Raw genomic sequence first — 24,529 nt, forward strand, 5'->3', positions numbered from 1 at the left:
TAGCCTCATGTAGCTAATGTCTCTGTTAGCCTCATGTAGCTAATGTCTCTGTCAGCCTCATGTAGCTAACGTCTCTGTTAGCCCCATGTAGCTAATGTCTCTGTTAGCCTCATGTAGCTAATGTCTCTGTTAGCCCCATGTAGCTAATGTCTCTGTTAGCCTCATGTAGCTAACGTCTCTGTTAGCCTCATGGTTCTCATATCTCTGTTAGCTTTTTGGAGCTTACGTCTTCATTAGCATTGTGTAGGCTTTTAGCTTTGTGTAAGCTAGTATCTCTTAGCTTTTGGTGAGGGTTTGGCCACAGTCAGTCACTGCCAAGACAATGACAACAGTAGAGGACACCTTCTCACGTGCTATGAACCAGACAGTGTGAACGATGTTATGAAAATGAGAGAGCTTCATTTACATTTCCTCTAAAATCTGAGACTTGAGAGTGAAAAGTATCTGAAGTGGTGGATGCAAGTGCATCCAGGTTTCCTGATTTTTCTTGATTTATTTTCCAGGAGGGTGAATAAGGAACCCAAGGCTGTTGGCAGATGCCTCAGCCTGAGGAGACATGTGGGAGGGTTAATGAAGAGAAGCAGGGGTGTTACACTGAGTCAAGAGAGGAGGACACAGGATGTTCTCCCGGACCAAGATGTTGAGGAGGCAAGCAGCCGGCTGGATTAAGTAGAAGATTTGTGTGTGTGTGTGTGTGTGTGTGTGTGTGTGTGTGTGTGTGTGTGTGTGTGTGCGCGCTACCAAGAGAGGGTGGGAGAGCTGTTTTCTGTTGAGGGCGAAGCTTTGTGGTGAAGTTGATGGGGATGCTGCATTTCCTGGATTTAAGCTGTCTCTTTGTCCAGAAATGCCTTGTTTTTCACCGTGCTGACCCCCCCCCCGCCCCCCCCCCCCACACACACACACACACACACAGGGGGGCTCAGCTGTGTACCCCCACTGCTGGCCCTGAGCGAGTGAACACAGGATGTAATATTTGCACCACAGTGCAGCATTGGTCTGCTTCTTCTTCTTCTAAAAGCTAAATATTCCCTGCGTTCACCTCCCTCCCACTCCACGGAACAAGCAACCACGGCCTCGTGCGTGGGGGGGGGGGGCCTGCTCATCACGGGGGTAAGTTGAGCCACAAGAGAACTTTTTTTGTGATTGCATGATTTTATTACTAGTTGAATTTAAACACTACTAAGATTCCAACGGGTGACTGATGATTCCTTTTGTCTTGTACATTATTGGTCTAAACCCAAGAGACAAAAGTCTCATCTCACCCCCTCTCCATTACTGTGCGTCTCTGTGCTCCCGTGGCTGCAGTTTGTGGACTTGAGTGCAGACTCCAAGAAAAAGAGAAGTGATGCGAGCAAACATGACGGCTCTTTGACCGCGGCATCGATCTGACAGGCTCTCTGGGAGCTTATCTCCCTCTCTCCAGCTGTCATGTGGGGCCTGGCGGGTCTCTGGGGACCTGTTTGCTGTAGAACCAGCTTGCTAGGACCAAGTTGGGAGGCCTCCTGCAGTGACGCATAATTAGCCTCAGCCTCTGATTCTGACCCAGCTGTGTAAAGAGCGCTCACTGGCTGAAGAGTTACTGCCCTACAAAGTCCTGGCCTTTCTGTTATGACATGCTAGTTTTTGTGTAGCTAATTTTAACGGTGGCCTTTTGGCTAGTGACTTGACATCACAATAGTGTTACTTAGATTAACCTTTTGTATTTCATTTTTTCCCTGTTTGGGTTTTGGGGTTGATGATGTGATTTTTGTCACTTTTCTCTATTTTAAACAGTAGAAATAGAGCAGAGTTTTAGTTGGCAGCCATGTTGCCTGTTTGTTGTCGTCATGTGATCTAGCTTAAAGTGGTACCCCCCCCCCCCCCCCCAAAATGCATTTGCTTTTCGAGGACTCCCCAATAGTTGTGTTGAGGTCACTAACAGACTTTCCTTCCTGTGTTACTACTTTGTGAGTCCAGAATGCAGAAATGTGCCGTATGTTTAGATTGAAGCTAACGGACGGCTAACAGCAAGGCCTCCAGACGTGGTTCTCTGTCCATCGCAAACACTTCAGTTTGAAAAGACAAAACAAAAAAAAACAAAACTGTAACTCCGTTGGAACCACAAGTTATGAATGAACGACACCACAGACACGTAAACTCGCTTAGCGCCGCTGTTATCGGTGCGATGGCGTTTGATGGCATCCATGGCAACCCCTCTGGTCTTGTTAAACAGGGGTTTTTTTTACGGCGCTGAACGTATTTTTCACAAGCAAGTTTTTTGTCTGTATTTCAGATTAAATCTTAATCCTACTAAGCTGAAGATCTGAACAGCTGACCATATTTCAGGCGTTTAACTCCAACCCATTCAGTTACACCCCCCCCCCCCCCCCCCCCGTGACGCTGAGACGAGGGACGTTCAGCGATGCTGACTCTTCTCCAGGGATTAGGTCTCAGTCCTGCCCTGCTCTCTTGTTTGTCTTCTGAGTGAGTGGTTCAGAGGCACAGCGTCCCAGGCTCCCGGGGCCGCGTCTGCACGCCAGAGTCCTCAGGTGCCTGTTGCTCCTCCATGTATCTGAGCCGTTATCTGTTCCTCCAGGCTTTAGCCAGCAGCTCCCCCTGTTCCTCTGTTTATCACTGCTCTGGCATCAGTAGCAGTACTTTGTTGCTTGCAATCCAATTTTAAATTTTTGGCATCCTAGCGTTCTCCATGGAAAACAAAGAAGTTAAATGTGTAAACAAAAAAAAGAAGGTTTGTTTTGTCATCAAAGGCACCATTTTCCTGATAGGCTATCACTCCCAGAGTGACACTGTTGAGTGTAGCGTTTCTGTGTAGGCGCTGCATCCACTCCTCTACCACTCCATCACCGTCCTCTCCAGCTTCCATTCATCTCTCCATCTATTTGCCTCCCTTTTCCCCTCTTCATTCTTTAATCTCGTCTCCTATGAAGCCTCCACCTGTCATCACCCATTCATCCATCACGCCGACAGTCTGCCAGCGTATTTATCTTCACCTTTCCAAATCTCATTATCCTCACTGTCCAGGCCCAAAGTACTGGAGGTGTTTGTTCGCTGCAGACAGAAGCGGGCTGAGCAGGAGGCTGCGTCCTGCGAGGGAATCAGGCAGATTTCCTGACAGGGTTTACTTAACGTAAATCAGTGCAGACCCAGGTGGTCCCATCCTGGAGTCCCACCGTCCTGCATGGGTGTTGGCGGGGTGAGTTCCTGTCTCCCTCTACAGCAGCGCTCCTTTTCTGTTACACCCCCCCCCCACTCCCCCAGAAAGGAGAAACCATCTCACGCCCCCCACTCTCTGCCGTGACTATAAATAGTGTCATTTGTCTATAAAATTTTTATAAGTACACCTTTGCATAACATTGTATCCTTGTTAACATTAAAGAAAACAAAAGGAATCTCGTTCAACTTACAACAAAGAATAACTTTTAGCATTTTTTTGGTCTGTAACAGAAAAGATTTAAATGAAATCCTAGTTTCCTCGTATTTGAACTACAAACATTTTTTGACCGACTTACAACAAACAAGAACTTTATCATCAATGTTTGTTGAAAGTCTTTCCTGGTCTCCCACCAAAGCCAAGCGCTACATTCCCTTCGTCATATTTCCTGGTCTTCGCTTTTCAGGAGACTTTCATTGGCCTCTCCGTCTCTCTCCGCCTCTCCGTGGTGTCTCTGTCTGCTCGTCGTATCTCCCACTCTGAGCTGTGTGCGCCAGGAAAACTGCGCCATACTGGGCTCATACTGCCTGCCACTTGGACAATGACAGCACCACTGCCACCTACTGTAGCACATGTGCAGTTACACTTAATTCCAGCAAGGCAAAAAAAAAGATGTTCCTGGCTCCTAGTTTTGGCTGTCGATGCCCACGGACAGTGAAAGTTATCAGGAAAATCCTTTTTTATTTTTTAAATTTGACCCTGTTAAAATAAAATCCTTGTTTCTTCTCGTATCCTCTTCTCTTTTCTGTGAACACGACACCATCATCCTGGATGAGCGACGGGCAGACGAACACGCCGGCGTGTCCCGCCTCTGTGGGACAGTGGAGTGTGAGACAGCACCACTGCTGGTGACAAGGTGAACCTACCTGATGAAGTTTCCTGAGCTGTCGTTCCTCAACCCAGCGACGCCTCAACTGTGCGGATGCCTCGCGCTGCTGTCGGGTCATCTTAACAGATGTCGCCAGTATTTCTGTGCGGGCGCGCTGGCGGAGTCTTGTCCTTACAGATTATATCGTCAGACAAAAAATAAAAAGCCCAATTGAAAACCATTTTGATAAATGCAACAGGGCAGAGGAGGGAAAAACAGGTTGTTTCCTCTACAGAAACCTGCTCGTTCCTCCACGAGGTGCACAGCAGGCAGTTGGGGGGGTGGGGGTGATGCGCTGATCGGTCTAATCAGCTCAGCTTCGAACCATAAAGCAGGTGTTGATTGAAGCGGCCACCCTAGGAGGCCGTACCCGTGTCTGTCGAGAGGAGGTTCGTGTCTGAAGCAGAGGCACCGCAACAGATTTGATTTAGGTGAGGACTTTCGCCCCGCGTGTGAGGTTGTTCGTCGTCACGGGGCCGACACACGGAAACACAACTACCGCCTGAGCCCCTCGTCATTCTTTAGAAATTCAGCCCCGAGTAGGAAAGCCTCCATTTCCCTGCTACCTTTGCCAGCTCCTCATGTTTATCAAGCTAATTCACTTCGGAGCTGAGACGCCATGAGGCAAGCTGCCATCAGTCAGGCCGCTGACAGCTCAGGTGCTGCGCCTGCTAACATTGCGAGAGGCTCACGCCGAGTGCAGTGCAGCGTGGCTCAAGCTACCGACGTAGTAAATGGAAGAATATTTCTGAAATTCCGTGGGTGGTGTTGCACGTTGTACAGCATTACTTCTAAACGTGTTGATTACTGTCAGTTTATCTCACTCTGTTGGTAATAACCATGTGTTCCACTTCTCATGACATCACAACTTCATAGGATAAACACGGTTAATGTTGCATGGCCGCAATGTGCAGTGAGCTCTACACTCAGCGTTATTCTGCTTGAGACTGAACTGTGTCTCCAGCCTCCTCCAATGTCTGTGCACTCAAGGTGCCGTGATCCGGAGTGTTGCACTGGTACCGCTGGAACTCCCCAGGCTGCCCGGACCCTCAGCCTGCTGGCTTCCCTCTCACGCGCTCCTCTGTCCTCTGTGAACGAGTACAAGCTGCAGCAGGTTGTGTTTGCCGCAGAAGTTCAGACGACTTTCATGCTCTAATTGAATAATAAGGAAGCAGCTCAGCGGGGAAATCACAGCAAATGGCAGTGAGAGAATTAGCAGGTGTTTTCTCTGTCCTCCATCACTCAGCATTTAATGCTGATTCTGCCTGTCCTCACTGCCGCGGCGGCAAACAAACGTCTGAGAGCAACACTGGAGATTTCTGAGCTGAAACAAGTTTACAACAATCTTACCGTCGTCCTTTCGTCTTGAACGGACCCCCGGTGTCGTGCCCTACTCATATTTTGTCTTGTGTGTTGATACATTTAAATATGTTGGGGTTGTGTGCATATGTGCAGTTAATATACATGGAGGGATAAATAATATGATCTAATATAAGGATCAAGGACTTCTGAGTACACGGTACGTGGCTGGCTCTTTCTGCATTCTGCAGCCACACAGAAGTAACGTCAAAAGTAGGAGCATCTTTTCAAGCTCAGCACGAGATTTTGAGTCGCTGAAAGGCAAAAATCACTTTGGGTGAAGTGTCGCTTTCACACAGGTGCTAATGATGGTTATCAAAGTGCCCACACTCTTGATGCACAGAGCAGCCATTTTTAATTTGGAGTTGGTCAGCCAACGCAGAGTTTCTGAGTATGAACTCCTCCTCTCCTCTCCTCTCCTCTCCTCTCCTCTCCTCTCCTCTCCTCTCCTCTCCTCCTCCCTCCCTCCTTCGTATCACAGCTCGGCTTCATTCCTCCCTCCCAGGAGGCGCTCCAGGCAACTGCTCCATTCATAATATATAGAGGCTCCAACACCAAAACACATTCTTTATACAGCGAGTTCTGTGTGGCCCATCGCTCAGCGTCCAGGTCCAGAATCTCGGGGAATCCCAGCTGACGAGGATGTTTGCGATGAGAACTTCAGTGACGCATCGACTTCATCACACAGGCTCCAATAGATCATTGCACAATCGTAACAAGTGAATAGCCAAGGGCCTGCGTCTCTGCTCAGCTCTGAAGACCTGTGCAGCAAGGAGAGTGAGCGCAGCTGACTGGATTTGTTTTGTCCTTGACGGGGGAAAGGATTTTAGTGACCAGTATGAACTGAATTAAAAATCACTGGCAGAGTGCTCCTTTTAGTTCTGGCTTCATAAAAGCTGATTTTTAGACCATTTTGAAGGATTTTAAGAGTCTCGAACCACTTAAACGAGTCAGCATTGCCATACCTCAGCTGGTAAAGACATCTGGAGAAGCTCCTCGATGTCATACAGGTTTTTTCGCTGGACTCATGGTTTCCTCCTTTTCAACAAATGGCAAACTCTGAAAGAGATGGACACCCCTTTTGTGAATGAGCTCCGACGTAGCAGATCTTAGTGGAATGTGACTGATCAGCTCTCTCCCTCCCTGGCGTCCTCTCAGATTTTCCCAAACTTTGTCTTCATCTTTGACCAGCATGCAGCATGTCCCATGAGAACAACTGGAGGTAACTCCTCAACAACTCCCTCGACCCGGTGCTTCACTCAAATAGTCTGACATCCTCACAGCAGGTCCTTGGAACCCCTTCTGGATCATACAAGAGGAGCTCTGCCTCCCGGCACACATGAAGTTCTCCTGGGAACCTCTGGAGCCCACTAACCCTCCAAGAGCACCTCTTGAGCTCCCGTCCCTCTTCTCTTGAAAGACACTTCCCAAAGAAGTCCTGAGTTCTCCTCAAAGACCCAAAGGACCTCATACCCTGAAATTCTCAAGAAGTTCTGGCCCTTCTCCACTACAGGCATTCCTTGGGATCTGTTAAAACCATCAAGGATCCTGAAGAACAAACCAGTGTCCCCCGAGAACTCTTGTCACGGTACCAAAGTACCCTGATAAGTCACTCAAAACCCTCCAGTATCACTTCAGTGGTACTCTCTAAAGAACACTTCAGAACCTCATTAAGAGACCCTGAACTCTCCTGTGAGTTCCTCCAGAGCCCCTGGGACCTATTTCAGGATCACTGATCACCGAACTGTGTCAGCATATCTCTCTCATATCTGTCTCTGGGGCCTGTGCACATCTCCCTGAGCTCCGGTAGCCTCGGGGCAGCTCGCTGCCAGCACGCCACAGAGGTTCAGCCACACTTGAGGAACGCTAGTAGGGAACATGAATAACACATCCCCAGCGATACGTGCCCTGCTGTTGATGTGGTGAGGGGAACGCTGCGTGTGCATTTTAGGGGGTGTTTAGCGTGTCACACTGAATATGTATGTTGGGTTGGCGTGAGCGCACCTTGGATCTGGGAGAAGACTTGCATGAAATATACATCCTCACACAACATTTAATTGGCTCCTATTGTCTGATCAGTGATTCAGGCGAGCAGCACCGCTGTGCGCGCCGCCTCCGCAAAGATCGTGCTGTTCACTTTTCAGGGGTGTCGCTCTTTCCAGTAGATCAGAAGCATGTTTGGATGGTTGGAAACTCCACCTTACATGTGGGTACGAGAGGAAATGGTTGTTCCTACATTTTAATCCTGTGATTGACTGGTGACCCAGCCAGGGTGTGGCTCCGCCCCTCCCCCAATAGAAACTGTCAATCAGCACATGAGGAGTGGGCTGAGGACTCCAGATCGGTACCAGAGAAGCTCAGCTTCATGTTGGATCTGCATCGGTTCGACTTGGAGGAACTAAACTTGTACGTTGAGGTGAACCTCCTCATGGCCTCGTTGGAAAGATGTCCAGATGTCCAGCAATGGCCGGACTTCATTAGCCACATCAGTGGCAAGTGTTAAATGACAAGATGTCAACGTTTCAGAAAAGACGAGAAAACTCATGAACTTTGAGAAAATAATCTTACAGCTGAGACCTGGAAAGTTGCTGTAAGTGCAGCTCCGCTGGAGTGAAACGTCTGAGTGACCGACAGGAAACCCAAACCAAAGACAGAGGGAAGCAGGCATGTGTGCGCCGAGAAATACTGATGAGGGGGAGAGAATCAGAAACTTTCATGGCAATTATTTGATGCAACTCTGAGTAATTCTGTGTGTGTGTTTGAATTCATCTGAACTGCATGGAACAACACTGACAAGCATGCCAAGAGCGTTCTGAACAGGTCTACTGTCGGTCGATCCCTCGCTTCATCTGTGCTGCATGTTGTAAAACCCCCGCAGGGATCAACCACGTCTGCTGCTCCTCACTGTGCGTGTGTGTGTGTGTGTGTGTGTGTAAGATACGCTGCTGAAAATTCAGCGAAAGTAAACGTGATTTACTGTGTAGCCAGGTGGTGTGTGAGCAGGTGTGTATGCTGCGTGTGTGTGTTTGTGTGTGTGTGCGCTAGCTAAGCCCTTCTGCAGCAAAAGGGATTGGGGCGGTACATCAGCCTACAGTGGTGTGAACCTTGTTAATTACCTCCCTGTCTTTGATCTCGGCCTAATGAGGAGAAAACGAGGTGTTAACGAGCCCAGGAGGCCTTCAGGGAGCCCTCAGCCGCTGCGTCACTCCATGGAAAAAAGCTGGAGTGTTCCTCAAAAGGCTGGGATGGTCTTGGAGACTCGCTGTGACACGACTGTAGAAGGAGCTGGTAGGCTGGGTGTGTTTAGGGGCTTCTGTCTTTTTGTGTGCTCAAGCCTGATATTAAACTAACCTAAATTTTTAATTCATCAATCTTAAACTCAAAGACAAACAAAAGGTGAGGAGTCTGTCCAGGGGGGCGTGGCCTGCAGGAGGAACAGACAACCCTCCCCCGTGAAAAGAATCCCCGGCCTCATGACAAATACTCTCATCCAGCCTCCCACCTGCACGTACGGCTGATGTATCAGTATGGACACCAAACCAGGCCAGAGCAACACAGAGAACAGAGCCAGCAGCCCCCCTGGTGGTGGGCGGTGGTCCGCTGGAGAGCCTTCCAGGTGGTATCCATCTGGACAGCTTTCCAGGTGTTCCTATCTAGCCAAGATCATCTGGAACTCTACTGCTTGTTCTCCAAATTAGGGCCGCCTTGCTGTTCGGAGCCAGTTAGATGCTGGTGCCGGTGACGTCCTTGACCGGGACAGGGCTGCTCTGTGGTTGGAGGTGTGTCTCCAAGCCTGAATCTACAGGATTCCTAACCGGAGTTGGAGTTTTATTTCTATCTCGGGACAACGAGAGACCAGCTGAAGCCTGTGAAACTGACACCTGAAGTCGCGCCCAGCAGCCGTTTGCTCACCTTTGCTGTCCGTGTCTCGTGTAAATGACTTTGAATCAAATAACAACATTATCAGCTATCTAGAGCATAAACGGTACACACACACACACACACTCCAGAACAGCCGCTCTGTGCTGGTGTGATGAATTTCCTGCCAATTTTCAGATAATTAATAGCCACACTGCCACTTTGAATTCTGAATTTGTGCCGCGTGCTGTAGGTGAATTTGGCAGCGTGTGGTCTGGTTTTGTCAACGTGTCAGGACACAGACAACATCAAGCTAATTAGAATCTCATCAGATTGGCTGCACATCACACGTTCTCTCCGTTCTCCCATGTTAACAGGAGCTGGACTCTCACCAGGGCTCACGGAACCATCGGCACCCGGTGAGAATCATCCCGTCAACCTCAGAACAACTACGCGATCACAGGGATCCAGGCGGGTTTGGGTCACGTGTTCTGAACCTCTGGTATGTAGCATCTCTGTACATACGAAGGCTGGAGCAGTTAAAAGAACACGTCAACAAAGTGAGTGATAACAATAGAACGAAAGAAGAGAACGCTACCTTATACAGGAACGTTTTAAGATTAGACCTTGACGCCCTGGGCTCCTCCTGCAGGCCCCAGAGCTGAGAGCCCAAGGGAGATAACCTTCTCCGTGCTGGTGGAGTGTTACGCTCCTGTCAGAGGGAACGTTACTCCGGTGAAAGATGAAGTTGGAGCCTGGCGAGGGCTGGCTTAGCTTCGTGAGCTAGCTGGAGGCCACAAGGATGGCACACATGAAGGGGGAGGAGACAGGCGACAGTTGCTGGTTGTCTCCGTCATCAGCGAATCCAGGCTCGAACAAACAATTTGAGGGAGATGAAGACACCTCCCCCTCACTGAGGCGTCTGAATGTCTCCAGTGACACCGTGAAAACCCAGGAGTCGGTTCTTTTCAGTAGTAATAAGAACATTCCTGTAATCTGCTTCCAGAAGTTGTCCACCCCCCCCCCCCCACACACACACACACACACACTTATGCAAAGCTGGTCTTGTTCCTGCTGCTGACTCGGGGGAAATTCATCCACCGAACCACCAACTGTCTTCTCTTTAATCTTTTGCCTGATGTCTGTGCAGGAATTTCACTTGTGGTTTGAACGTTTCTGCGCCACACCAGAACACCACACAAACGTAACCTGTGAGAGTCAGTCGTGTCGGAGGCAACTGCTGTGTGGCTGTGCAGCTCATAATGAGTAGGAAAACACTGAGAGCTGCAGTGAATCAATAATATAAAACCTGGATGGTCCTACTTCTCTCCAGACTGCACGAGACCGTGTGTGTGTGTGTGTGTGTGTGTGTGTGGGATCAGCTGGATTTGGAGGCTAGATGTTAACCTGTGACTGTGCTTTTTATCTCAAGCAAGATCAAAACTTTCATGTCCCTCAAGAGGAACGACCCCCCAGTCTTACGCACCGACGCCGCACAAACTCAGGAGGCGACAGACGTGCCACAGACACACTCGAGCACCGGGGATGACGAGGGTGCTTCTTCAGCCTTCATCGTATTTGCAACTGCACCTTCTCCATTGCACTGCTGGACAAAACTGTAATTCTATCATAATCATTGTAATCATCCAAAAGTATCGTAGTCATAGCCTGTATCTATAGGATTTATTACATAACTTCATCCCGCACCTTCTACTGCATTTACCTGTATCTATAGTACTTATGACTTTACTTCATTCTTGCACCTTACCGTGTTTATACTGTACATAATTATATGATTACTGCTAATGCCCTTCTGGTTAGATGCTAACTGCATTTCGTTTCCTGTACGATGACAATAAAGCTGAATCTCATCTCATCTCATCTTTATTGCAGGGGGACATAGTGAGATATTGCATCATCAATGCTGGTTCAGGAGCAGAGCCGGTTCCTGCTGGGGTTCGTCCACGACACCAGCCAGACAGACCAGAGAACAACTGTGTCAGGGATGACCTGCAATGATTTTGCAGGTCAAAGGTCACCAGCAGATGCTGCATGGAGTTTCACAACCGTACTCCTGGTTAATCTCGCCCGCTGTCAGCTGCTGGTCGGTGGGTGCCGTGGTGATCTCAGTGCAGGCCTGTCAACATTTGTTGTCCGTCTTGATGTCGCCTCCCAGGACAAGTGAGCTGTGAGAGTGAGAGCGCTGGTCTCAGCGGGACGGCCCGTTCAGAAGAGCCATCGGAGAACGTTCACACCACCCAGGGCTTTCAGCGCTCTTTCCCCGGCAAACGCAAGCCAAACAAATGTGTGGCTCATTGACCTGTTGCTGCGTGTCCTTCTGACGACAGGAGGACAGGTGGATGTTCACGCCACAGAAACGAGGGCTGCGATTCGTGGGCTTTGCAGCTGTATTTGTTGAGGAAATCAGCTGGAGAGCCAAAATACACAGTGGACGCATTTATTCTGTTTAGTGCCACGTTGTGGATGTTGGTGGAGTGGGAATCCATTAAAGACTTCTTTCACCAGGAGTGTCTGGATCACACCTGAGGTGGATGCCGAGGGGGGCGAGCTCTGGCTGGTGTCACACTTTCGGGTGTTTTCACGCCTGCATGTCTGGATTGAGGCTCCCAGATTTCGAGCATTGGATCTGGCTTGGTTTGGTCCCAAACCTTGCTTCAATGTCGGGACTGTGCTCACCGCATCCCCTCGTGGTGTGGAGGTTTCAGGCTTTGTCAATAACGTGGTTGACTGAGATGATGAAAGGACTCGTCAGACGTCTGCTGGGCGAGGACGTTCCTCCGTATCCCAGTCAGACTGACAGCCTTAAAGCAAATGACCTGCAACTCCCAACGTCTCTTTTCTGAAACTGAAAGAGCAGCAGCAACACTTCAGAGCTTGTCTCCCCTTTGTGAAGACGTTCTGTCGTCTGGTGATGATTGGCACTCCTGAGCGGTACGAGCGACTAGAACAGTGGACTGGAAACAAAGAGCTCCCCTCCAGGATCCTGAACAGATGGAGAGGAGAACCTCCTACACTGGAGGTCTGGGGTGATTTAGTGTCATTATTGTAGCTGGAGCCATCACACTCAAGATCATGGTACAGAGGCGTGCCTGCGTGTGTGTGTGTGTGTGCGTGCGTGAGTGTGTGTGTGAGAGAGAGAGAGAAAGCGAGACAGCTCACTGTCATTTGTTTCTAAGATACCATGCTCAGTACGACTGCATGTGTACTGTATACATGTGGAATTATGGTGTTACCTGCCAACCAGGCGGCGCTGATGATGTCATCGATACATAACCATGAACGCTCAAAGACACTTCAACATGCCGACACTCATGTTTACTCTTGTAGACGTGGTTTGTTCAAGACTCTCCCAGTTCTCTGACGGACATGCACAAGAGGACTTCTGCAACAGGACCAACAGGTTCTGAGGTCGTCTGACGGGGTCTTTGATGATTTTAGACAAAAACACCCGCGACTGTCAATGTGTGACAGTGCCGACTCCAGTGTGTGTGTTCATGGAAGGGTGTCAGCGGGTGGTGGCGGCGGGGAGGCGGTTACCGGGCTGCTGCAGGGTGAAATAATGGGAGAAAATACAGAGTAACGTGTGTGTGTGTGTGTGTGTGTGTGTGTGTGTGTGTGTGCGCGCGCGCGCGCGTGTGTGCATGTGCTTGCGTTTTCTTCTATCTGGGCTTATCAGGGAATGCGCCACGTGAAAAGGTCAAACATAGAAAATTAAACTGTCACGCCGGCAGAGTTGAGGCTCTGCTCGGCCGAGTCACCAGAATAAAAGCCTCATGCATACAAACCTACATTTCTCACCTGAGAAGATGCTTCATGTCTGCGTTCCTGACCCGAGCAGCGATCCAGTCCATGATGGAAGGTGTTTGTACGCCACAGCAGGGTCGGCCTGATGGCTCAGGAATGAAGGCCACACCAGTGCCGAAGCTCTGTGGGCCGAGCCTGCTGACTTCCTGTCCAACCTCCCTAGCTTTTCCAGTCTGAACACACAGGAGAACGAACCACTGAAACTCCCTGCATGAATGAGGCCGATACACCGGGGCAGCGGCGCCAAGGCTGCGGTGGCCCTGGAGGACAGGCAGGGCAGCGCAGCAGGACTGCTGAAGATCAGTGCCGCCGTCAGTCGTACAACCACTGCGCCCTGCTCCTCTGGAAGACGTGACTGTAAACCGCCAGGGATTCCCGTCCTCTGGTGTCGCCTTTGTCATCTGATGAGCGAGTCTCTCTCTCTCTCTCTCTCTCTCTCTGTTCGTTTCTCTTTCTTGTTTTTCTCTTCAGTCTTTGGAGAAAACAAAGAAAGACCGAAGGAAGCAGCAGCAGAGTCAACAAATGTTCTGTCTCTCCTCACACCCTCCTGTCTCCCTCGTCCTCCGGATGCTGCGACGTCACACGTTTTTAGGCACTTTAGCTGTTGTTAGCCGCCAGCCTCCGTTAGCTTCGGGCTAAATATACGTGGCTGGCTCTTCCTGCATTCCGAAGTCACAGAGAAGTGAGTCTGGTTCCAGACTCTCACGCATCAGGGTTTGTGCTGTTTTTGTCATCATTTGTGACAGAAAAGTCTTGGCTGGACAGAAGCAGCAGCTTGAGGGCGCTGGGGAACTGACATTTACATTTATTTGTGTCAATCATTATCATTATTATTATTATTATTATTAGTCACGATGCCTCATACTGCTTAAGATGGATTTCTAACCTGGGAGGACGGTGGATTCAGTTCAGGAAAGTATCGATTGGTTGTCTGATCGGATCCGGAGCTGATGACATCACTTGGTCTGGTACTCGAGTTGAGTTGGGAGTTTGAGTTCAGTCTGCGTGTCATGATCCTTGTCTGGTGTTCTTGTTTTACTTTGTAGGCGGTGTCCTGTCTTCCTGTGCCCCCTCAGGTGTCTCACCTGCGTGTTTGACCTGTGTGTCCCATCGTCTGGATGATTGTGTTTGTGCTCGGTTGTCGTTGTCATGTCTTGTTACCACGTCATGTTCCCAGCCCCTCCAGGTCCAGGAAGTTTAGTTCTCAGTCTTGTTTTTCCACTCGGTTGTGTTGTCACCTGTACTGTCACCTGTACTGTCACCTGTACTATCACCTGTACTGTCATCTGTACTGTCATCTGTACTGTCACCTGTAATGTCATCTGTACTGTCACCTGTCGTCGTGCAGGACTTCTGCCTGTTGACCGCTTCGTTGACCTTCATACACCTTGAGTTGTTACTTTGCGTTCTGATTAAATACTTCATGTTGACCCCCTGCTGTGGGTTCTACTGGGGTCCTGCCCCCCCCCCCCCCCCCCCCATGACTGCGTCTGCTCGTCGTGTCTGTTCAGGATTATTGAGCAATAATCTTAATATCGGATTATTCCACACAGTTCTGACCGTAGCGCGGCGTCTGTCCAGGTGCCAAACCTCGCACGGAGACTCCAGGGGTCGCCCGGATGCCGGATCTCCCCTCGTCTCCCCTCCTGGTCTCCAAACCTTCCTCCTCCTCCTCCTCCCCCTCACCCCTCCCCGCCAGCGCGGTGGTTTGCTCCTCTCGCTGGCTGCTTGCTGCTGGTCAGTCGCCGCTTCAGACTCGCCGAGTCCGCCCGCAGCTGCTCACCCGGCTCCTCTCGCTCCTTCGTCCTCGGAGTATTTTTGCCCCTCGTCTCCATCCCTCCATCCCGCCCTCCCTCCGTTGAAAGGTCAGTGGTGTCTCGCTCTTCCTCTCTTACTGCCGGGTTTCTCTCTGGCACCGGTTTTGCTCCTGGAGCTTCTACCCTGATCCTTCCTCAGCGGTTGTTGTTGTTGTCGTCGTTGTTTTTAGAGGGAAACTTCTCTTCCGTTGACTTTTTTCTCAAATTTAAATTCATTTTAATAATTGACGTTGGTGATCTGGTTTGGCGTCAGCTCTGCTGTCGGGTTTCAGTCTGAGAAAAGTCTCCTAAACTTGGATGCTGGCTGGGCAGAGGGACGCTGATGGTGGTACTGATGCTGCTGGTGGTGCTGATCCTGGTGATGGTGGTGCTGCTGGTAGTGGGTCTGCTGGTGGGGCTGCTGCTGGTGGTGCTGATCCTGGTGATGGTGGAGAGTTGGTCTTTATCCTTGGAGCTGCTGGTTTTTCTGAACTGTTTTTTTTTTTTATCTGAATCTCATTAGTTAATCTCTGTGACACACACATACACACACACACACACACACACACACACACACACACACACACACACACACACACACACACACTGGCTGGTTCCTGAAGCTTGTCGGCCTGCTGCTGTTTCAGCCTCTTCAGCTGCAGGATAAATCAGCTGATGCTTCTGAAACTCTGCTATCGTGGGGCATTCAAGTGCAGAGACCTACAGTAGGAAAATGGTCTTTTTCCTTCGCTTTGGTTTATAAACATAAATAATAACTAATACGCCTTATGAAGCACTTTTTATGGACCTCAGAGGCTCTTTACACAAATTCTGATTATGAGGAATTTTTTTTTATAAAAATATAAAATATATGTAGATCTCTGTTCCCATAAATCCATCAAAAAATTAAAATCAATTTTATTGCATGGTCACGTGTTAAAGAAAGCGTTGTCGTGTCTGCATTACTGTCTGGGATCGAGGTACGACCGACTTCAAGATGGACGACCTCAGAGCGAGCGACTGGCGAGCCAAAGCAGGAAGACAAGTAAGCGATCGCTGTGAAGGCGCCGTCACACGTCTGCTGGCCTCTTCTCAGCTGCGCTCAGTTGAACTCTGGCCATCATCTCGTGTTGTCCAGAGGAAGTGACATATCTCGATGTGGGAAGTTCCCACACTAGTTTGAAATCTGCCCCTATGTGCAACATATGAGTCAAACTACAGTACCCACAATCCCTCAGCGTACATGCAGCCTTGGCCCCAGCACTCACCTCCTTGCGTAGGAGAAGTTGAAAAATGTAGAGCCTGAAGCAAATCAAATAAAGCAGGGAGGATTTCGCCCAGGCTGCCAGCGGTGGAGGTTGTAGCTGAGTGTGGTTTTACAAGCTGCTGCTGATCATCAAGCACGAGCTGGCGGACCACACGCACTGATGAAGGAGTACTAGTAGTTCATTATTGTAGTACTGGACTTACAGAGCACATTTATTCAGGTGTGTGTTTTTGTATTTGGCCATAAACCCCCGACTGGCCAGAATTAAATGCTCGTTTTGATATATTTCCTAACTGGACTCCCAAGTTCTTCCTCCAGAGTTGAAAGGGTTTTTCTCAGAAGAGCATCCCGAGAATGAAATATAGATTGTAGATCTTTGTCCCACAGTCTCGTATGAATGGCAGCTTTGACATTATTTAATTTTCCATCTCGAGGATAGAATGAGCCTTTATGTCAGTGCAGAACATAAGTACCGTGCAACGAAATTTTCCATCTCCATTCAGCGTAGCAGTGGAGGTAATTTCCTTGTGGAGTTCAGACACAGAGAGAATAAAGAGGAAAACAAGAGCTGGTTTTCTAAGAAAGAAATAAAGCTTTGTTCTGAGTGTGTTGCTGTCCAGCTCAGTTGCTACCGTGTCAGTCTGGTCTCACGCGTCCACGCCGTCATAGAAAGGAGCTTCACTCCAGAGCAGGGGTGTCAAACTGGTCCAGTAGAGGGCCGTGTGGCTGCAGGTTCTCATTCCAACCCAGCAAAAGCAACACCTGATCCAACCAATGAGCTGTGAGGACACAGCTTGATTGATTTAAGTAGAATCAGGTGTTGCTTTTGCTGGGTTGGAATGAGAACCTGCAGCCACACGGCGCTCCACTGGATCAGTTGACACCTGTGCTACAGAGGAACGTCGGGACATCGTCTCTTCTGTTCCGGGTGGTGGTCAACCGGACTGGTTGAGGTTCCTCAAAGAAGTCTCTGCTCCCAGGAGCCCCTGTTACTGGTGTAAACGAGGGCCATGACGGCGTAAGGTTCCAGGACAGGAACATCTGAGCAAGGCTGCCACCGGTGCGTGAGGCAGCGACGGCCCAATGTCCAGCTGATGGATCGACATATCTGAGTTTGGTGTCTCACACACGAAATGAAGAGTTGTTAGGATGTATTGAGCCCCACTCAGTGTTTGCTGCTGTTAACCGTAGAAGCTTCTAGAACCGCGCGTGTGTCTGGTGTCCTCTGAGTTCTGACCTCCTGCAGGGGAGAAACATGGCCTCAGGAACTCCAGGCCTCGAACAGCGAGGAACTGATCAGTTGGGCGAGGAGCACTTTCACTCGTAGACTCGTGGTTGGCGGACAGGAGAAGAGAATTCAGTCATTTTTTAACTTGAAAAGGTCATTTTTACTTTTGATTTTGTGATTCTAGAAGAAGAACATACAGGCTGCTGTGAAAACATTTGCCCTTGAATCCCTTCATACAACTCAGGTGAGACTTCCTCCATCACATCTCCTCATCTTTCCCTCTCAGAAGAGGCGAAGCATCGACAGGATCGGTGTCCAGGTGGCTCATAACTCAGGTGTTATTCGTCTGACTCGTGGCGCATTCGCAGGTTTTGGGGCTGTTGTTGATGTTGGCACTGAGCGCGGCTAGCACGCCTGGACACACGCCATGCTGGCTGGGCCTTGCTGCTCGCTGGCGGTCAGCAACCTGCCGGTCGTTGCCGTGGCTGAGACAAGCCTGACGTGGTGGAATCGTGAGAGTTGCCGCTTCTTTTGTAAGATGGGTGTGTTGTGACAAGAACAAGAGATTTGAATTCTTAGCCAAAATACATCGAATACAGCCAGCAGCTGAAAACTTGTGGGTCAGGGATTTAAGCGGAGTGATGACCACAAAGGCTGAACTCATCCACCTTCCTGATTATGACGGAGGCCTGAACAGTTTATAATAATGCAGAGGGAGCTTGTGTTTCAGTGGAATGCTGCAGTTTGGAGGAAAAGAAGTACCTCTAGAGTGCTGCAGTAATCCTAGGAACGAGTCCTGTGACATGATCAAGAAATGATTACTGTTCCTACTAAACACTCTCACTGTTCTCCCTGTTGACAAGGTCTTGAACTGACAACCCCTAGAAGAATTTTCTACTTTTGATTCATAACTAATTTCCAGGGTGGCTCGGTGGAGCAGTGGTCCTCACTGTGGCCCCCAGCAGGAAGGTTGTGGGTGGAGCCCCGGCTGCAGCACGGGGTCTTTCTGGGTGAGTCTCCATGTTCTCCCTGTTCCTGCTGGGTTCTCTCCGGTACTCCAGCTTCCTCCACAGTCCAAAGACATCAAGAGGGACCAGGTTAATCCAGACTCTAAATTGACCGTAGGCGTGGCTGGGAGAGCCAATGGTTGTCTGTCTCTATGTGTTGGCCCTGATGGACTGGTGACCTGTCCAGGGGGAAGGCTGCTGGGATAGGCTCCACCCCCACCACCCTCAACAGGAGAAGAGGGGGAAGATGGAGGGGTTGAGTTAATTTCAGGCGATAACTGTTTACCAGACCAGATTTCCCAAATGCATGAGTTGAAATTCGCACAAATAACAAATGTTCAAGTCACTGGTAGGAGGACCAGCACCATTAACCTAAATGTTGTCATGTGGCCTGTGGTCTTGCAGACGACCCATAATCCTGTGGGTTGGATCAGGCTGGGATCTCTCGGTTTGTCAGATGTGATACTGACTACGATATAAAGGCAGCACCAACTTGTGGATGATTTCTGGTTGATGTGGTCCCGCCAGGAAGAGGTGGATTTACTGCCATTTCAAGACAACTTTTCACGTTGGCTGAACAAAAATTCCCTGGTTGAATATGAAGCTACTCAAGAATAACATGTTTTTCACTGGGTTTTTATTTTTAGATCAAATACACACACACACACTGGTGTTGTGTGATTGACAGACAGACACATCAGGTGTGCCTGAATCAGACGATGCAGACCGCTTGATACTGACTGGAAGAATCAGCTAAGACATAGAAAAAATATAAAACTGCGTCGGGCGTCTCTGCCCGATGTGGCCCTCAGAGGTTTGACTGAGATTAGACGCCTGAAGAGGAAAAAGAAAAATCTTTTTTAAATCCTGCAGATGAGAAATAAATAGATCCAAAAAAGACTCTGGACCCTGAGCCTGAGGTTGAGAAACAGTCACACAGCAGTTAAACAATGACATGCGCTGCAGTACAGGTACAAGCCCACCGATCCAGAGAACAGAGATGAGCTGCAGCCCAGGTGGCATCTCCAGAGTAGTGCTGGGCTCACAGCAACAGCAAGAAACGATGGACCACAGTTCTCTGATTTTTTGGGGTTATGATCGTTATTTCCACTTAAATCCAGTCCAGAGATGAGGAATGTGAACTTCAGTACTCTGAGCAAAATTACTTTGCCTGCTGAGACTGAAGTGGATCCTGGATTGATGGTCTCATAACTCCCTCATGGGTGGTGACGGCTTTTCTACTCTTCCCTCCTCACGCAGACAATTCCAGAGCCGGTCGGACAACATTCTTGGTGGTCATGGTGTTTTCTTAAAAGTAGACAAACTACAACAGGAAAGTGAAAGTGACAGAAGCTGAAATTAATATGTCAACGATATAAAACAGGTTTCACAGAGGATCTGAAAGTCCTGCGTTCCCCTCATTCATTATTTTAAATTTGTCACCTGATTTGCGACAGGCAGGGTTCAGGGTAAACTTTCCCCATCTGCTCTTGGGAGGAACCATCAGGTGGGAGGGGCCAACATGTGGGAGAAGCATCAATTGTTGCAGGATGTTGATGAGATCAGACCTCAAACTGGTTCCATTCCTACAGACGTGAACCTCAGAGTCAAGAGGTGAAATGGCTCAGAGAGAAGCTCAGCTGGTCAGAGGATCCAGCTGCTGTTCCATCTGTCTGGATCTACTGAGGGAGCCGGTGGATCCCTTGAAGGAGAAGAGCGCACCAGCTGAGGGGTGTGTGTGAAGGAGAAGAGCAGCACCAGCTGAGGGGTGTGTGTGTGTGAAGGAGAAGAGCAGCACCAGCTGAGGGGTGTGTGTGAAGGAGAAGAGCGGCACCAGCTGAGGGGTGTGTGTGAAGGAGAAGAGCAGCACCAGCTGAGGGGTGTGTGTGAAGGAGAAGAGCAGCACCAGCTGAGGGGTGTGTGTGAAGGAGAAGAGCAGCAAATGTGCTCACTGAAGTCTTTCTGGGCTCAGATGTGCAGCAAAAGAAACAGTGATGGAGGAATGGAGGCGCCGGCGCTCCTCCACTCGTCTGTGCTGAGTGGGTGAAAGGATCGGTGTCCCCGAGCAGAGCCCTGATTCACTCCCAACAGATCAGACAAACTGTCATTACTGATATCAGCAACGGAACAAAGTAGAAATTACACAAGTATGTGTTGTGAAAATTTGAGTGTGTGTGTGTGTGTGTGTGTTTTCTATTGTAAAAATAAAATCTGCCACACAACCATGAGATTTCAACAGAAGCTGGTTGTCTTTCCTGACCTGAGGGTTTGTTTACGTACGAACAAATGCGGTGTGCAGACGGCCCATAATCCCCTGTGTTCTGGTTCTCTTCCTCCAGTTGGGTCGGATCAGGGTGGGATTGTGTTCTCATTCTGCTGCAGAACCACTCGAGTTCACTTGGAGACAGTCCGAGACCGTCAAGGGAGGGGCGGTCCTAGACGCTTTCACGAGCCCCCAAATGAACTGCAGGACAGGACCTTAAAGTCATAAATCCTGAAGATGCGAACTCAACAGTTTCATTCTGTCAAATATGAACTCCTCTTCCAACGGCCACGATAAAAACAGCACGTCACACATTCACGGGGATGGAGTTCACGTTGTCCCTGTGTGGGCTCCTGATGGTGAGGGGGTCTTAGCTATGCAGGTGAGACTGACTTGATTCTGGTGTGTTTCCTCCCGCGTCAGGACGACCAGCAGGAAGTGAGCTCAGGTCCTCTGCAGAGGGAGGCGGCGCCTGAGCTCCACTGAGCCTCTCATTCTAGAGCAGGAGGAGTTCTCTCAGAGCCGTCCACCCTATTGTGTTTGCTCGTTATTATTATCATTATTATCATTATTATCGCTATACACGTTAACATCCGGTGGACGTGATATTCAACCTGTGTGAGACGATAAAGGCGTCTGCCTTGTGTGATGGTTGTGTTGTTGTGCGATGGATGTTCTGCTTCTCCACAACGATGCTGCGATCAGCCGCTCCCCAAAAATCTGTAATGATGCTCGGAATCATCCTGGTTGCACCTTTGTTTGTTTGTTTGTTTGTTTGTTTGTTTGTTTGTGTCTCTCTTTGCTCTCCTGACAGTTGAACTGCTCGACTGACCGCTGATGAGCTGGTGATTCTCTGCCCAGACTGACTTGTTTACTGTTTGTCAGCAACTCTCTCTCTCTCTCTTTCTCTCTCTCTCCCTCCCCCTCTCCCTCTCCCTCTCTCTCTCTCCCTCTCTCTCTCCCTCCCCCTCCCCCTCTCCCTCTCTCTCTCTCACTCCTCCATCTCAATCTGGCTCAACTAAAGTCTCATTAATGCTGCTGACTAACTTTGTGTGCATGCAGTCAGGAGTCCTGACATTTAGAAGCAAAGCTGATTCAGCAGAAACACCTCCCATCCCGTTCTCTCTCTCTACCTCTCTCTCCCCATCTGTTCTTTCTCATTTGGAATTTATTTCTGATAATGTTGTTCTCACTTCACATGATGTTCTTTGGTTTCCTTGCAGTCACAAAGTGACCTGAAGGGCTTTGGATTTAAAACCCAAACGTCTCTAACACTTTTCTTGATAGGTCTTTATCATAACATCCATGACAAGTGAGGTTTTTCTTTAAGGAAACCCACTTGAACTATTGTCCTCAGGAATTCTACGCGCGGTACAGCACGACTGATGCGAAGGATTACGAATGTTTCCAGGCTGCGAACACACAAAAACACCTTGTGTGGTGTGATGAAGACGTACGGATCCTTTCATTTTTGATGGTCACGTTGCTCAAATAAACCAAAACCACTTCGATGCTGGGAAGTGGCCTTCACCGCTGGTTAGGAGACTTCCACAAACTCCTGACTTGATCTCGGGTCACAAAAATGCCCTCCTGAAACACTGGATGTGTTTGGCCGTGTTCCTGTAAGTGGGGAAGAAAAAGCACGAACAGGTCCAACGGTGCTGATTTCTCGCTGACTTTGTGTTTTTTGAGCCCTCTGGGCCACCGTAACGCTGTGGGAGCAGCGCGTCAGTGACACACCTCCATCTTCAAACATGGATGCAGGCTGACGTTTGTGTTCAGTTGCTGGACAAACGACTGGTTAGATTTGCTGTATCATGATGAAAATAATGCTCGAGCCATGAGGGGTGAATGTTCTACCTCATCTACACTGAACGTGATTCATAAGCCGAGCCGCAGCGGCCTGATGTCAGACCGGTCACATGGAGGCAGCTGGATAGGATATTCATCTTTTCATGTGATATACATATATATGACATGCATGTTGTACATTATACATATACATATAACACCTGAGCCTGTGTGGATGTTCTTTGCGTGTCTAATGAGTGATGAAGCCAAGCTGGCGCTGAATTATAGATGCAGCTGAGGTGAAATTTTCATGAAAGTGTAACTAAGCCATCCAAAGATTAGTCAAACAACCTGAATGAGAGCTGGACGAAGGAGGGAGGGAGGGAGGTAGCATGAGGAGGGAGAGGAAGGGAGGTGGAGAAGAGAAGCGGGAGGATGGGGAGATACAGAAGAGAGGCAGAGGGATAAAAGAAGAAAGGATGGTGGGGAAGCGATGTCGGTGGGAGCACCCACCCTTCGAGGGGGTTGACACCAGGAGACGAAGGGAGCGAGATGGAGAAATGATGCTGGAAAAAAGTGCATGAGAGAGAAACGACTGAAGGGAATTCATTGGAGGAAATAAGTGCAGAATTCATGTAAGTTTTTCTTCTATTGTGTCCAATAATTAACACATCGTCTGGTGGCTCTCTAGATTCTAGCGCCCCCAACTGAAGGAAGATTTAAACTTGTGTTTCCTCCTCTTGCAACTCTGGATTGACCCGTGTCCTCCTGGAGGAGGGGTGGACTTGGGTCCCGTGTACAAGCCTTGACCACTTTGATTTGATGTCACATGCGCCATGCTGTGTGCTGCGTCTGGTTGCTACACCAGCGCCTCCTCTGGTCGGTCAGGGCAACTGTTTGAGTGGAGGGCGCGGAGGAGAGTAGCATGATCCTTCCGTGCGTCTTCCTTGGAGAAACTTCTCGTTGTCAAGTGAAAAGATGCAGCCGACTGCACCACGTGTGATGGAGGAAGCATGTGGTGTCTGTGGGGATCCCAAGAGTGTGTGTGTATATGCGTGTGTATGTGTATGTGTGTGTGTAATATTTGAAAAGCAACCAGCAAACATGAAAATGTGTGCAGCTACAGACAGTATTACCACTGTTTTCATTGCTACGTCTTATAAATCTTCAAGTTCCTAGGCATTAAATGGTGAAATGACCAGAGGGAAAAACGTTGGTGCGCTGCTGCCATCAGTGAGGCCTCTCACCAACGCCCACTCAGTGTGACTGACAGCTGGTTCCTGTGCAGAAGTGACGCAGAAAAACAAGGATTCCTGGATGCTCCTCTGACCTTTAGCCCGTGCGAGCAGCTCGTTAGGGGATGAGGGATGCGCGGCTGTAAATGATGCTAATTATTATCCGCCCCCACCATTTGCAGTTATTTCATCTCGCTGGAATCTCGTCTGCTTCTCCAATTGGCTGCATTAGTGTTCATATCTGCAGCCCAGCGGCTGCCAAATGCTTTGGCTCCCGTGTCATGATCTATCATCTATCTATTCATCCTGAAACCTGGTGTCCTCGCCTCACCATACCCACTTCCCCGCTCCGCTCCCCGGACGCTGCAGGTTCGTCAGGCTGTCCAAGGCCTCGTTACAACCCCGGTGCACCAACCGTTCCCGGCCCAGTGTGCAGCAGTCCGGCTTCAGCTGGTTGGTATCGGAGGCTCTGGGGCTTTCAAACAGGTCACAGGACCTTCACCTCAATGCAGCCCTCCAGTAACCACAGAATCCTATTCACACTACAATTGGTCTTCCTCGACTGCTCTGTGTCTATGCCTCAGCACTGGTGGGCGTCATACAGGTCGGAGGGAGGATGTTTTCTGTTCACATCGTGTTTACATCCATGGGGTAGCTTGATCCCAGGAGAGCCTGGAGGGAATTTCATCAGATTTGACTCAAATGTCCACTGGGACACAAGAATGGGCTGAAGACATTTTTGGTAGTCAAAGGTCAATGCCAAGATAATCTTAAATAAACACCGTATTTCTGGAATGACGTGAAGGAATTTCGATGTCATC

General features: G+C 49.3%; 2 protein-coding genes and 1 long non-coding RNA gene across 6 annotated transcripts in view; all 3 read left to right on the top strand.

Moving 5' to 3' along the window:
- The first annotated feature begins 3,141 nt into the window (after positions 1 to 3,141).
- LOC147268604 (uncharacterized) lies at positions 3,142 to 11,575 on the top strand. The gene is made up of 4 exons (XM_086200896.1): positions 3,142 to 4,067; positions 9,674 to 9,715; positions 10,729 to 10,914; positions 11,190 to 11,575. The coding sequence occupies exons 1-4, from the start codon at positions 3,853 to 3,855 to the stop codon at positions 11,197 to 11,199; spliced, it is 453 nt and encodes a 150-aa protein (XP_086057022.1). The 5' UTR covers positions 3,142 to 3,852; the 3' UTR covers positions 11,200 to 11,575.
- A 3,300-nt stretch (positions 11,576 to 14,875) lies between these two features.
- raly (RALY heterogeneous nuclear ribonucleoprotein) overlaps positions 14,876 to 24,529 on the top strand; it is a 64,010-nt gene continuing 54,356 nt past the window's right edge. For both annotated transcript variants that reach the window (XM_086200322.1, XM_086200324.1), the window contains exon 1: positions 14,876 to 14,986. The gene's annotated coding sequence lies outside the window, so the exon portion shown is untranslated. The remainder of the gene's footprint in view (positions 14,987 to 24,529) is intronic.
- LOC147268606 (uncharacterized) lies at positions 17,028 to 20,588 on the top strand. 3 transcript variants are annotated; one of them, XR_015112328.1, is made up of 5 exons: positions 17,028 to 17,244; positions 17,597 to 17,656; positions 17,781 to 17,945; positions 18,335 to 18,422; positions 20,012 to 20,588. It is a non-coding gene; the product is annotated as an uncharacterized LOC147268606 (long non-coding RNA). The 3 variants fall into 3 exon arrangements; XR_015112326.1 differs by having other exon boundaries at positions 17,028 to 17,656; XR_015112327.1 differs by lacking the exons at positions 17,781 to 17,945; positions 18,335 to 18,422.

The sequence above is a fragment of the Aulostomus chinensis genome, chromosome 3 (assembly GCF_037954235.1).
Source record: "Aulostomus chinensis isolate RoL2024-O1b breed Wild chromosome 3, RoL_Achi_v1.0, whole genome shotgun sequence".
Taxonomy (NCBI): Eukaryota; Metazoa; Chordata; class Actinopteri; order Syngnathiformes; family Aulostomidae; genus Aulostomus; species Aulostomus chinensis.